A 12,626-nucleotide genomic window follows, 5' to 3' on the forward strand; every position below is an offset into this window, starting at 1 on the left:
CTGCATCTCACGGTAGACATTTTTGCGTGTTTTACGAGATCTAATTTCATGAGCATTTATTTGTAAATTTGGTAGGAAACAAATATAAATTTTTTTGTAAAATGAAAAGGCAAAATTTAATATGCAGACCAATCTAAGAGAAGGGGTAAATAGGTTTTGTAAAAATTATTCATGAGTGTTTGCCTAATTAGCTACCGATGGAAAGCGACCGGAAAACTACCTGGTAACATGATTTACCAATTGGAATCAAGGCAAAATTACCAAGGACCAATCACATCCTCTGTCGATGAGGCTCTGGTCATTCCTGATTTTAGGAGTTTAATCGCGCTCCTGTTGTCGCTAACTCAAGGCGAACGTAATCTCTGTAAGTATACGTATTAAGTACTGATATAATATATCTGATTCTTATTAATTGTTTAGAAATTGGTTAACTAATACTTATGAGTAGTGCTGGCGTCATGGCTACTGGCTAGTGAGCTAATGGGGCTATAGTGCCCAATGTATGGGTTGGCCAATTTGTCCTACATTTTCTGTTCTCGATTCACATTTTGATCATGCTTTTTTTCTGAACGTCCGTTTTACTGGATCTGAATTCTAAAGTATTTGTTTGTTAATTGGGCTATATATTTTTTTTAAAAAGTCAACAACATCAACATAATCTGTTTCAAGAGAATTATATCAATTAGTGTAAAGTCATAGAAAGACTGAAGAATGTTTCCCTGTAAATTTGCTTTGTGATAACTATTCATAAGTAAATTGGCTGCGATTGTCTAATTTGTGGTGGATGAATGAGATGAAAACTGCCAGGTAACAGGATTTAATCAAGGCAAATTCGCCAAAGACCAATCACAGCCTCTGCCAATGGTCTGGCCAATCCGGGTGCTCGTGGTTTAAAGTAGTCTGCACAAACAGTAATAAATGAAGTAGCGTAAAGAAGTAGCATCAAGTCAATTTAGTTCATAAAATGAATAACGTGCATCCCGTTACTATGGTCAAGCTCATTCTTGTGTTTCTCTTTGTGCTTTGTGTTTGTATTGATCAGCAAAACTGTCCAAAATTATAACATGGAAACTTCAGATTGTTTGTCAAGCATGTCAAGTACCACTAGGTAAGAGTGACAATTGGAGGTACAAGCCCAAAAATATTATCTCTCTTGTAACTGTAGACTTCAACTTTTTTCTTGCCTTTTAATACATTATGGCATTTTTTTCTCCATCTTTTTAGCATAGATGATTTGTCTGATTCAGATGATGACTTTCAGCTCCCAGTGAAAAACACCAAACGCAAAATACAGGCAGAAGCAAGTTCACTGGTAAGTGAATGAATTCAAATCCTTGGTTCTCAACAATTAGCAAGACTAGAATGAAAATCATGACGTTAAAGATATGTGTCAGGTGTCTGATACAAGGTACTCATTCAACCGTCATCTTCGCATCACTTGATTTTCTTTCTCTCTTTCATCCCAAGCCACCCAAGAAGCCAAGGCACAATGATGCTTTGAGAAAATTACCCAGACTGAGTAGTAGCCCAAACGTCTCTTCAGCAGAAACTTCTCAGCAGTCTTTCCAAGACACACCCAGGCCTGACCAAAGAGAACTGGACAGCGATGACCCGACTATCAATGCAAAAAATATATACGATGCTGTCAGCAGTGGAAAGAGTGACCTAATTGTGAGCAAATCCTCCATTTAACCATTGTGGTCATCTGCAAAGGCTTTATGATATGAGAAATGTTTTGCTGTAAACCGGGAAGAAAATTCTTCGTTCCAAAAACCTGACGAGTTTATTAGTACACCGACTTCTCAAAAACGACACTCAACAATTATCATGCCCATAATCACACACTAAAAAACTGTGACTTAACTTGTGAGTGTGCTCATTTGTTTACCATTTTCGTAACCCATCTCAAATCATCTTCCCCATTGAAATCATGGAAAATGCCATTAATCTAGTTCAGCGGCCCAAAAACCTCATGTATTTTAATAAGGAACAGAGTGTAAATAAATAAACAAACACTCGTGAGACATGATTTCATACCTGTGAAGTAAAAATGTCTTGTAAATTTAACACACCTCAGAGAAGACAGTGCCACTGCATTTTGACCATTATCCAGAATCAAGTTTAGCTCCCACTTTTCTGTCCATCTCTAGACGGTGGTTGACGAATGGCTGGACTACTACAAGCAGAGGCAAAAGCAGGGACTCCTGGTGCTCATCAACTTCATCGTTCAGTGCTGTGGATGCCAAGGTCAGGATCTTGGAAGTGGGGCCCCATGGGTCAACTGATAGCAAAGATAACGTTCACCTTTCATTAGATAGAGGCTTTTTTTTCCCAGAGTGGCAAAGAAATCCAGCACTGTACATTATAAATTCAATAAAACTTTAAAAGAGTCAAAGGCTATTTTACACAGAGTGCCTTATCAGTATTAAAACAGGTGTTTTTCCCCACCAAGGGCAAGGCTGACTCTGCTTTTTATTCCATCTGCCCAGGAGTGGTTAACAGAGAGATGCTTGATTCCATGGAAAATGCAGAAATCATCGCAACGCTAACCAGACAGTTTGATAGGGTAAGGGGATCAGAAACATTTTAGGCAAGTTTTTTGGAGTAGGTATTGTACAGATATGTCTTTGCTATTCTTCCAGAGTTTAGCGAGCTACCCTTTGTCTGGAGCGGGTTCCTCGCCGAAGCGATTCCGAGCGGGCCTTTGCAAGTTTGCCAGCATCCTGGTGCGCTTATGTCAAAACAGTCTCATTTATGATGAATACCTCTTCGCCTCCTTGCTGTCTCTCCTCACCGGGTTGTCTGACTCCCAAGTCAGAGCATTCAGACACACCAGCACCCTAATAGGTGAGCATGTGGCATCAGGGCCTCTGGAACGACTGAAACAAAAGATACAGCATTTATCAACTTGTACCTTTTTATGCAATAAGCACAACTTGTTGCTTGGATTTTCCCAATAGACAATCGTTTCCACTAGTCAATTCATCCTATTATTATGGCCATGTAAGCTCATTGAACTAAACTCACATATGTTAACCAAAGATGTGTCTTTATTTCTTGTTAGCCATGAAGGTGATGTCAGGAATAGTGGAGGTGGTTGTGGCAGTTTCCTTTCAGATGCAAACCATCCAGCGCTACTACAACCTGGAGATGGGCAAGGACATGGAAGATCAAAGCTCTGAGCGACTGGAGGAGCTTCAGACTTCCATTACAGAGGTCACACACACAACACACAACACATTGTACCTATAGACTAATGGCCTGATTTACTAAAAGTTTGCTGAGAAAAAGCTTGATGGCTTGAAGGTCATCTACTAACCGGCGGTTTTGCCAATGTTTCTCTTTTCGTGATATTAAGCAAATACAAAGTATCGTAAAACAGTCAAATTATCTGCCCGTAATTCATATCTTAATTCTTGGAAGTGCTAATGGACAAATATCTGTACTTAATTTTGGCAAATATCCGAGGAACTAAAAAATAATCCATAATGCCTCCGGTGCAAAACTCTTTGAATATGGCTGTCTCGTCCACTTTCATACCCTTGTCTAACAGCCAGTCAATCCATTATTGTGAGTGAAGTCTCAACTTTGCGCCATCTATTTTGGATTTTCCTGTTTACACTGCTGTGTGATTGTACCATACCGTAGCTGCTGAGAAAGAAGGAAGAGCTCTCGTCCATGTTGAACGCCACCTTCCGGGGCATTTTTGTGCACCGCTACCGTGACCGTGTGGTAGAGATCAGAGCGGCTTGCATGGAGGAGCTGGGCGTGTGGATTAAAAAGAACCCTGAGAACTTCCTCAATGATGGATGTCTCAAATACCTGGGCTGGATGCTGAATGACAAGGTGTACCACTAAGCCTTATAGTCACCTTTACTTTCTTTTTAGGCAATTGGACAAGGTTTCATCATGGTCATCTGTTTCTTAGGGATAAAAGGGAACAAGTTTTACTAATTACATGTGCCAGAATGAATTTGAAAATGTTTAAATAGATACTCAAGGCAAAATTGCTCTTTGCAATAATATGTTGAATGTGCACCCACGAGTCAAAACACAGGATTCTATTCATGTGTTTTTGGTAGAAGAATTAAGATGATTAATCCATCCGGTTTCATCAATTTGTTTCATCGATTGAAATTGACGTCCATGTGCCTTTGGCTCGCATTGCGAATGTCATGAAGCGGGTGAGCCATGTCCTCCAGTTGACAGTGGAGGACAATACTGGACAAAATGCTGCTTATGAGAATGGATGGATGAATCTGTTTATGTCTTATTCCACCATATCAACATTGATCAAAATATCATGGTTATGTTAATGGGGGCAAGTGGACTTCATTATTGCAAAGAAAATATTTGCTACACTACAACGTTATACTCTCCTTCTTGTTGTCCTGCAGCAAAGCGTGGTGCGTCTGCAGTGTGTGCGAAGCCTGCAGAATCTTTATGCGGAGAAGAGGTTTATTGGCCAACTGGAGCTTTTCACCAATAGATTTAAAGTGAGACTTCCCTCTGGACTAGCTGTTTGCTTGGCATATTTTTTTTTTTTTATTTACTCCTTCTTTTAGTAATACTGAATGCCTTTAAAAAAAAAAAAAAACATTTGTCTTGTAATCTCTCCTCCTGTCTGGCTTCAAATCAATTATCGCTTCTAAAAATATAATTAGCCAGGTAATTGTAGTGTGTGTTTATGTCTGTGTTCAGAAGAGGATGCTCAACATGGTGATGGACAAGCAATATGAGATTGCTGTGGAAGTGATCAAGCTGTTACTACAAATCCAACAGTAAGTGTCTTATATCTGTAATTTGACAAAAGATTGAAATTAGGGATTGTGTGTGATATAAAAAAAAAAAAGTCAAATCTATTGCGAATCTGTTTGTGCGTGGTACGTCCGACAGAACTCTAACTTCAACTGAACTTGATTTTTGTGCAGGAGCACGGGTGAAGTCCTGGAGGAGGAGGAGTGCGCTCATATCTATACCCTAGTTTACGCCGCACAACACCGTTTGGCGTCCACAGCTGGCCTGTTCCTCTATCTAAAGTACTTTCCCCCTCCTCATTTACTTGTTTTCTCAGTACGGTGTTAAAGCCACAATAGCATCTGTTTTAGCAATGTTATAACAGCCACTAGAATACCACAAAATAATCACATCTGCATATGAACCAAAAGATTTGAGTTGTGTTTCCTGTGAGTGCAGGTGTGCATTATGTGACTCTTGACCTTGAATGGAAAATGTGATTTTGTCCCTAAAGGTGGTTCGTATTGTATTGTGTTGTGTGTTTCTCGTAGGCTGAAAAGTGTGATTGACAGTGAGAATGAGCAAGGTATCAATTCTGCCTTCTTCCAAGTCCTCATCGCCTTCTACATCCAGTGTAAGGTAGATACTTTCCATCTCTTTTTAGCCACCAGCCTCCTGAAATTTGTCAAGAAAACTGAATGAAAGATCAAAACGTTTCCTTGAGCGACTCCTATTTTCCACCTGTGGACAGTTCCACGAACATGCAATTTACCTGGTTGACAGCCTGTGGGATGTTGCTGCTACGGAGTTAAAAGACTGGGAGTGCATGACAACTCTTTTGCTACAGGAAGATGGTGAGGATTCAAAATCACTCACAAACGCACCAAATGTGTCCTCCAGTATGCTTTTACAGCTATCATTTCAGTGTATATTCAGAAAAAAGTGTTGTTGTTTTTTTGGTCAGGTTTGACAAACGTGGAGGAGGACACACTCATCGAATTGATGGTGTGTGTGATTCGACGGGCAATGGAGGCAACCCCACCGCTTGGGAGAATCTGGGTCAAGAAGGTGGGGACATATATTGTAAACATATATTGACACTATCATTCCAAAGTTTGGGGTCACTTAGAAATGTACATATTTTTAAAATAAAAAAATCAATGAGTATAACATTAAACTAATCAGGAATACACTCTATACATTGTTAATGTGGGAAATGACTGTTCTAGCTGAAAACGTCAGGTTTTTAATGCAATATCTACATTGGTGTAGAAAGGCCCATTTTCAGCAACCAGCCCTCCTCCAGTGTTTTAATGGTCCATTGTGTTTGCTAATTGTGTTTGAAGGTTAATGGATGATTTGAAAAGCCTTGAAAAAGCCTTGTGCAATCATGTTTGTTTTATTTTTTGTTCCTGTTTCTCATTCTGCTCAAACCTATGCACGGAGTGCCACTGGAAATCATCCTCTTTCATTTGTCCATGTCCTCTGTATTTTCTGCTCTAACTTTTTAAGTCTTTCCTCTCACCACGTTGATTTTTACATCCAACTAATTATGAGGCATATAGTACCAAGACTTTTGTCAAAATTGATCTGTCTTCATATGTTCCCACAAAGGGCCTGAGTGCAAAGCAAATGAAGACCCGGGAACAGGACAGGCAGCGTATCACGACTCATTTCATCCCTTTACTGTCACAGCTGCTGGTCAAGGTAACAGTTGTGGTTTCTTAGTCGAGTCCAGCACAAATGTCCAAACTCATTTATTGTAGCGTTCATGGTTGAACCTTTACTGTATATGCATATTTGCTTCCCCTGCGCAGTATTCGGCAGACCCAGAAAAAGTAAAACTCCTCTTGCAAGTCCCGCTCTACTTCAACCTGGATATTTCCAGCAGTGCGCAGTGGATGGAGAAGGTAGGTTCTTCCTAGCAATTAATTTCATTTTAATTTGATTTGAATTTAATTTGGTTTCATGATTGTTTCTCTTGACCTGTTTTGTTATGTCACCTTGAATTGTTGCACCTTGTTTGGGCTACACTTAAATGACATTTGTCTAGTAAAGGAGTCTTTTTTTTTTTTTTTTACATTGGACCTGCCATCTATTTTTCCTCTTTTCTCTTCTTTTTCTCATGCTCATCTATTGATTGTCACCAGCATCTGGAGCAGATCCTGACTCAGATATGCCTGATTGTTGAGAAGCACACGGAGAACGCTGTGCTAGAGGCGTGCAGCAAACTGATCGACACGCTCTGCTCCAACACTCACTCCTTCTCCTCCCGTGCACACCTGGCGTTTAGTCAATTGTTTGACAACCTGACTGAGCACTTCAACACCTATTACAGTGACCTGATGCAGGTTGGGCAGACTAAACATTCATATGGTTTGTGGCATAGAGATGTTCCTCTGAACCACTCCTACTAAGACTGCGAGCAAAAGTTAAATATTGTCTTTATCGAAGGTGCAATACAATACCACATACCTGGAGTAAGGTCAACGTAGAGTACTGGAGCATAATTGTCTGATAAAATTTGTAGCACACTTGTCTCCTGATTTCTCTGGGTCTCTCGTGTATACGTTTGTTACCCAGGCCCCAACTGATGATGTTTTCAGCGCAGCAATGGCCTTGAAAAGGATGGCGGCCTTGGTCAGGTGTGTAACACACTACATTGTTTGTTTACAATACCTAGCAATTGTCAAACAATGTCGGAGAGTGGGTGGATTAAAATATAATCGTGCACAATTCTATTTTTAGTGCCAGAAATTTATCAACTGAAAGACTATTTGATTCCTGCACGGACCTACTTAAAAGTTGGATGGAATCCAGACACTACGACAAGGAAGTCTGTGATGAGCTGGTGTTATTTAATAATGAAAACCAATACATATCAAAAGTGTCAATTTGCTTTCTTTTAGCTCATGGTGGCAGCTTTGAGGTGCTCAGGCTTTCACCTGATGTGGGCCAAAGTAAATCTGCCCTCTCTTCCAACCAAGGTGATTGAAGGACAAGGAAGCATTTTATTTATTTTTTTAATATTCTTATATATTGTTTGTGTTCACGGATACTTCTTGTCATCGGTCCCAGGAGGAAGTGAAACGCCTGAAGAAAGAGGTGGCCTTCTTCTGTCAAATCTGCCAAGAATGCTTGTCTATTGCCCAAACTGATATTAGGGATCAGGTCTGAGCATCAGCACAATAAATATTATCACATTGCATCACACTGTGTACAAGATACTTTCTTCAAATTATGGATTGTCTCCCGCAACAGGCATTTGAGTTGCTGTGTGATCTCCTGTTGCTTTACCGTGCCAATACTGTCCGCTCTGAACCCGGCCTGCAAAATGTGTACTACGTGCCCTCTCACTTCCTGACTGCAGAGATGGCAGTTTTCCTTCTGGACTACATCTTCATGGACGAAACAGAGGAGGAAGGTAGTTCAGACTTGTGCGAAGCCCAAAATCTGTCCAATTCTCAGCAATCTTTCTTATTGAGCCAACCTAACATTTGCTTCAGAAATAAGAACATTTGCTGGATTTTCTTTTCAATTTGTGGAAACTAAGAAGAATTCTTACTTTTTATGATTCGCTGTATGAAGAGGTGCATCATGTAATACCTTTGAGGTATTACTAAATGTCGCCAGGAAACATCCTTGGTCATATGTTGCAGAACCATCTGCGATTAGTGAATCTGCAATATGGACAGATCATGCAAAAAAAATTAAAAAATACAGTTCTGCCTCCAAACATGTTTTCAACACATTTAAAGGCTTTTAAACACACTTTTTAAACAAATTGTGAATGTTACTGAGCACACAATAATTGCAAGCTGTGGGCCCCTGGTAGCCCAAGGGACTGTTCTAGTAGACACTAGCAGAGATGTATTGTCTTCTATTACTTTATTGATTGAGTGAATTCTTAGGCTTGTCTGAACCTCTTTCCTAATTTCACACGTAATCAATTGTGACTTGCCATCTTCAGCTGATGAGGAGGCGATCAAACATCTTCAGAAGAAGCGCAGGCTGCTTGCCGGCTACTGTAAGTTGGTCATCTTCGGCGTGGTGGACCTCAGTGCTGCCACCAATGTTTACAAGTACTACGACAAGGTAAACCCTAAAAAAACATCCTTCACTGGCTGTGTTGAATATACTGAGTTGTTCAAGGCTGATAGAATACCATGTGAATGGGAGGTTCTCTGAAAAGAAGCGACACATAAACTTCCAAGGACGCTTCGTAGGATTGGGTTTTTGTTTGAGTAAATTTCTGTCTCGATGAATCTTGTATAGTTTTCATGATGGCTAAGCATTCTTCCAGAACAATATTCGCATTGTTATGAATCTACACTTTAATGTTATAAAGCAAAAATTAATCAATTGACACTTCACAACTTGACTAAAACCTGATGAAAAAAACAAGACTGTGGCAGCATTAGCTTTACTAGACCCGTTCTTTTTTGAGAAGCATATCCCAGGGTAGAACAAAAAGACATTTGCTGGTGGCAAATGTTAACACCTCGGAGGAGATCTGCGCTCCACTGACGGCTCTTCTTTTTGTCTCTTAAGTAATTTGTAATGAAACTGTCAAAGCTGACGTGTTTTTGTTTTTTTCTCGCAGAACTATAAGGACTTTGGTGACATCATCAAAGATACCATAACAAAAACAAAGCTTATCAATCCTGTACTGAGTGCCAAGAGTCTCTGCCTTACTGTGCAGCAGGTATGCCATGCATGTCTGATCATACAACAGTTACTCTTGGGAAAGAAATAAAGACACAAGGTGCACCAATTAAATGATAAAAACAACATTGAATGGTTGATCCAGGTGTTCACAGAGATGCTGGCAGAGGGGGTCAATAAAAGGGATCTTGACGAGATCAAAGATTTGGCCAAGAAGCTCGCCATGACCTTTGGCAATAACCTTCAACATGTTCGCAAACCACTGGTAGCGCTGCACATGTGAGTACCAAACACACTCACAAAACAACAAGCAACACTGTCAGGCATGCACTGTTATCAACCGATAGTGATGGGTTGAATTCATGTGGTTGGTGGTGTTTGTTGTTTCCCCATCAGGGACGGCATACGTTTTGCTTTCCGGGCATGTCAGGAAGAGGAAGGGAAGCACCCTAATGTGGCCTTCTTCGAGCTGCTTAGCGAGTTCAGTTTTAAGCTGCTGCAACAAGACAAGGACCTGCTGTGAGCTCTCATCCGATTGTATTTAGATGTTTTAGAAGGGAAAATCATATATGAAGGAATGCTACTGTCAAGTACAAATATTGAATTTAGTTTTTGATATCTTGAAAATGCAAAAAATTTTGATAAAATACAATCTGCAATCTGCCACAGCTCACGCCTAGTTCGCAGACTAGCTAACCAGAGCTAACAACAGTCATCTCCATTTGCACACATGACATGCACATCACTCACCAGGGCAGGACATATTTATATGTATGAACACTACCAATCAAAACTAACGGTTAGCATAATCAGCAGACTGCTTGATTTGAAAAATATTTTCTAGCTGCTGACCTTGTTCTGTGTTCTTTTCCAGGGTGGATATCCTGAAAAGCCAGTGTCCCACTGCTGCCCTCTCCTGGCACTCAGTCAATGTTTATCAGCGCTCCTTGAAAGGCACCCAAGCCAAGTTGGGGGAGAGAGTTGAAGCCATCACTTCACCAACCATGCCTGTCACCAAACGCCAGAAGATCAACACTGGAGGTAAGAAAATAATCAAACGCCAGAAGATTGATACTGGAGGTAAGAAAATAATCAGATTGATACAGATTATTTGTACGCTTCATTTGAAAACTGCTTTTGGAATTTCCTTGAAAGCTTATAGAAAAAAATTTGGATTAATATGCAAATTTACAACAAAAGCTTGAAAAGACTGATGATCAAAGATACAATGGTCGATCAGGCTTTGACTTGTGCCTCATTCAGGTTTAATGGCCAACTCCAACTCGACTTTGGATTGCAGCAGTATCCACTCCAGTGAGCTGCCCAGCCCGATTCTCACCTCCACTGCCCTGAAGCAGCCCCACACTAAATTTGGGTCCAGGGGAGGCGTCTTGGAAAGTGATGTTGGCAGCGGTTTCACTGAACCAGAATCTGATGATGAATTCAACTTGGAGTATGTTTTTGTTTTCTAATCTCACAATTGTTTCTGAAGTAACCTCATAATTGAAATTACAAGGCATTGGCACAAGAGCCACTTGAAATTTCCAGTTTCGCAATCTTCGGAAATAGTCTGCCACCAAGGCCTGATTTTGCATACGCATGTCTATTCATATCAAAAATACTTTGAAAAAAATAAATTTTTACATTATCAAAAGCAGGCAACATTACTCGCTGAAAGCTCATTTTAGTCAACCTGAGACCAGAAAAACATCGCTATTGTTATTTTCACTGTGTTAAATAAGGGACAAAACAAAGAACTGCTGAGTCAGCTATCCACATTGTGAATAATGGACTCCCTCCGAAGCTCTCACTTTATAAAATAGGGGTCCAGTACACAACCACCTAACAAAGCTTTTTAACATCGCATTGATGTCACAAAAAGATCAGGTTCATTTACACGTACATTTCGTTAGAAAAAGCTTGGAGTTCAATGCAATCATATTACAGTTGACAAGGAAGAGAAATTCACAACTCTGGTCCTAAGATAAATGTGCTATACCAAGTTCATGTCAATTTAATAATATATTCTAACCTTCATAATCTCAGTGAACCATGTACAAGAAAACAGTTTTAAACGTAAGCGTAACTAACATTGTGTTTCAAAAAAGATTCAATCGGAAAGGTGAATCAAGAAAAGGGGCATTTGTCTACTTTAGACTGGGGTGGAGAGCCTTTTCCCATCAGGGGCCATTTAACTTTTTTATAAACTTGAAAAGTAAAATTCCCTTAAAACATGATTAAAGCTAAAACGTACGATGAGTTGTAATTTTTTATAGCAGTTCTTATGAGATTTGCATTGTGGTCTCGGTTAGTCTGTCGGGCTGCTTATGGCCCAGTTATTTGACAAAACACTACACAGTGGAAAACAGAAATGCCTCATCTAAACATGCATCTGCATCACGTTTCAGATCACAGAGGCCAAAAATGCTGTCCACCAAGAGATTGAGATCCCCTCCAATTCAGAGAGGACTAAATACCCAGCTCAACTTGTAAGAAAATTTTAAAAAACACAAATAGTGTGTCACGCCAGGATGAAGACATTTGCCTGTATTCTTGTGTCCACAGACTTTTGCTGAATGACGACTCCTCAGAGCAAGAGGAAGAAGCTGAGTCTGACAAATAGGAAAGAGATTCTTCATATACGGCATAGTGGATGAAGAAACACAGGACTGCTTTGATAACAAATCTATTTTGTACGTCTTGGTTAAAAGACAAGTAAGTGTTCCTAAATGATTTGCCATGAATTGTCATAGAATTAGAGAGCAGAATGAAATACATGAGGGGGAAAGCACATTATTGTTATGATACTATAGAAATATGAGAAGTGTTTGGAAAATATGTTCAATTTTTGTCCCTCCTGCTCTGTTTCCTTATTTAACTTGAATGTTATCTTGATAATTTAATCATATGAATTTCAAAATGTGTCGAGTTGTTCAAATTAATTTAAAAGTGACCTTAAATGTGGATATATTTGTTGCATGTGCATGTTAAACAAATCACATGTTCAAACTAATAAACAGATGAGATTAACCAATATATTTTACCATGTTGATGAATTTAGTAAGTTTAATTAGTTTGCCATTTCTTGTTAGAGAAAAGCAAATCTTGCAAAAAGTTACACAGAACAATTGGACATCTGTGTTTTAAGTTTAAAATGATTTATTATATTATGTATCTAAAAGGGGTTGACTTACGGGTTGTACCTTTGTATACAACCCAATCGC

The 12,626-nt window shown here is 39.6% G+C and overlaps 1 protein-coding gene across 1 annotated transcript; it reads left to right on the forward strand.

The window, feature by feature from the left end:
- Positions 1 to 11: 11 nt before the first annotated feature.
- On the forward strand, positions 12 to 12,436 carry stag3 (STAG3 cohesin complex component). The gene is made up of 31 exons (XM_085937909.1): positions 12 to 364; positions 1,043 to 1,108; positions 1,225 to 1,312; positions 1,468 to 1,671; positions 2,151 to 2,247; positions 2,490 to 2,566; positions 2,643 to 2,847; positions 3,065 to 3,216; positions 3,649 to 3,846; positions 4,398 to 4,496; positions 4,702 to 4,781; positions 4,932 to 5,039; positions 5,289 to 5,376; positions 5,489 to 5,591; positions 5,702 to 5,805; positions 6,352 to 6,444; positions 6,555 to 6,647; positions 6,888 to 7,088; positions 7,321 to 7,382; positions 7,486 to 7,573; positions 7,647 to 7,724; positions 7,816 to 7,908; positions 7,999 to 8,161; positions 8,708 to 8,832; positions 9,341 to 9,442; positions 9,548 to 9,681; positions 9,799 to 9,921; positions 10,277 to 10,443; positions 10,666 to 10,855; positions 11,811 to 11,891; positions 11,968 to 12,436. Exons 2-31 carry the CDS (start codon positions 1,065 to 1,067, stop codon positions 12,023 to 12,025), a joined length of 3,498 nt encoding a protein of 1,165 aa, XP_085794035.1. The 5' UTR covers positions 12 to 364; positions 1,043 to 1,064; the 3' UTR covers positions 12,026 to 12,436.
- Positions 12,437 to 12,626: the final 190 nt, after the last annotated feature.

Source organism: Syngnathus leptorhynchus, chromosome 2 (genome assembly GCF_054491065.1).
Source record: "Syngnathus leptorhynchus isolate UIUO chromosome 2, UIUO_Slep, whole genome shotgun sequence".
NCBI classification, from domain to species: Eukaryota; Metazoa; Chordata; class Actinopteri; order Syngnathiformes; family Syngnathidae; genus Syngnathus; species Syngnathus leptorhynchus.

What these genes read in the sequence shown, in the direction of transcription:
- stag3 (XM_085937909.1), top strand. Translation starts at nt 1,065, where the DNA reads ATGGAAACTTCAGATTGTTTGTCAAGCATGTCAAGTACCACTAG. An exon ending in CCAGAAGATCAACACTGGAG is followed by an intron (nt 10,444 to 10,665) that starts GTAAGAAAATAA and finishes TGCCTCATTCAG; the next exon opens with GTTTAATGGCCAACTCCAAC. An exon ending in CTAAATACCCAGCTCAACTT is followed by an intron (nt 11,892 to 11,967) that starts GTAAGAAAATTT and finishes TTGTGTCCACAG; the next exon opens with ACTTTTGCTGAATGACGACT.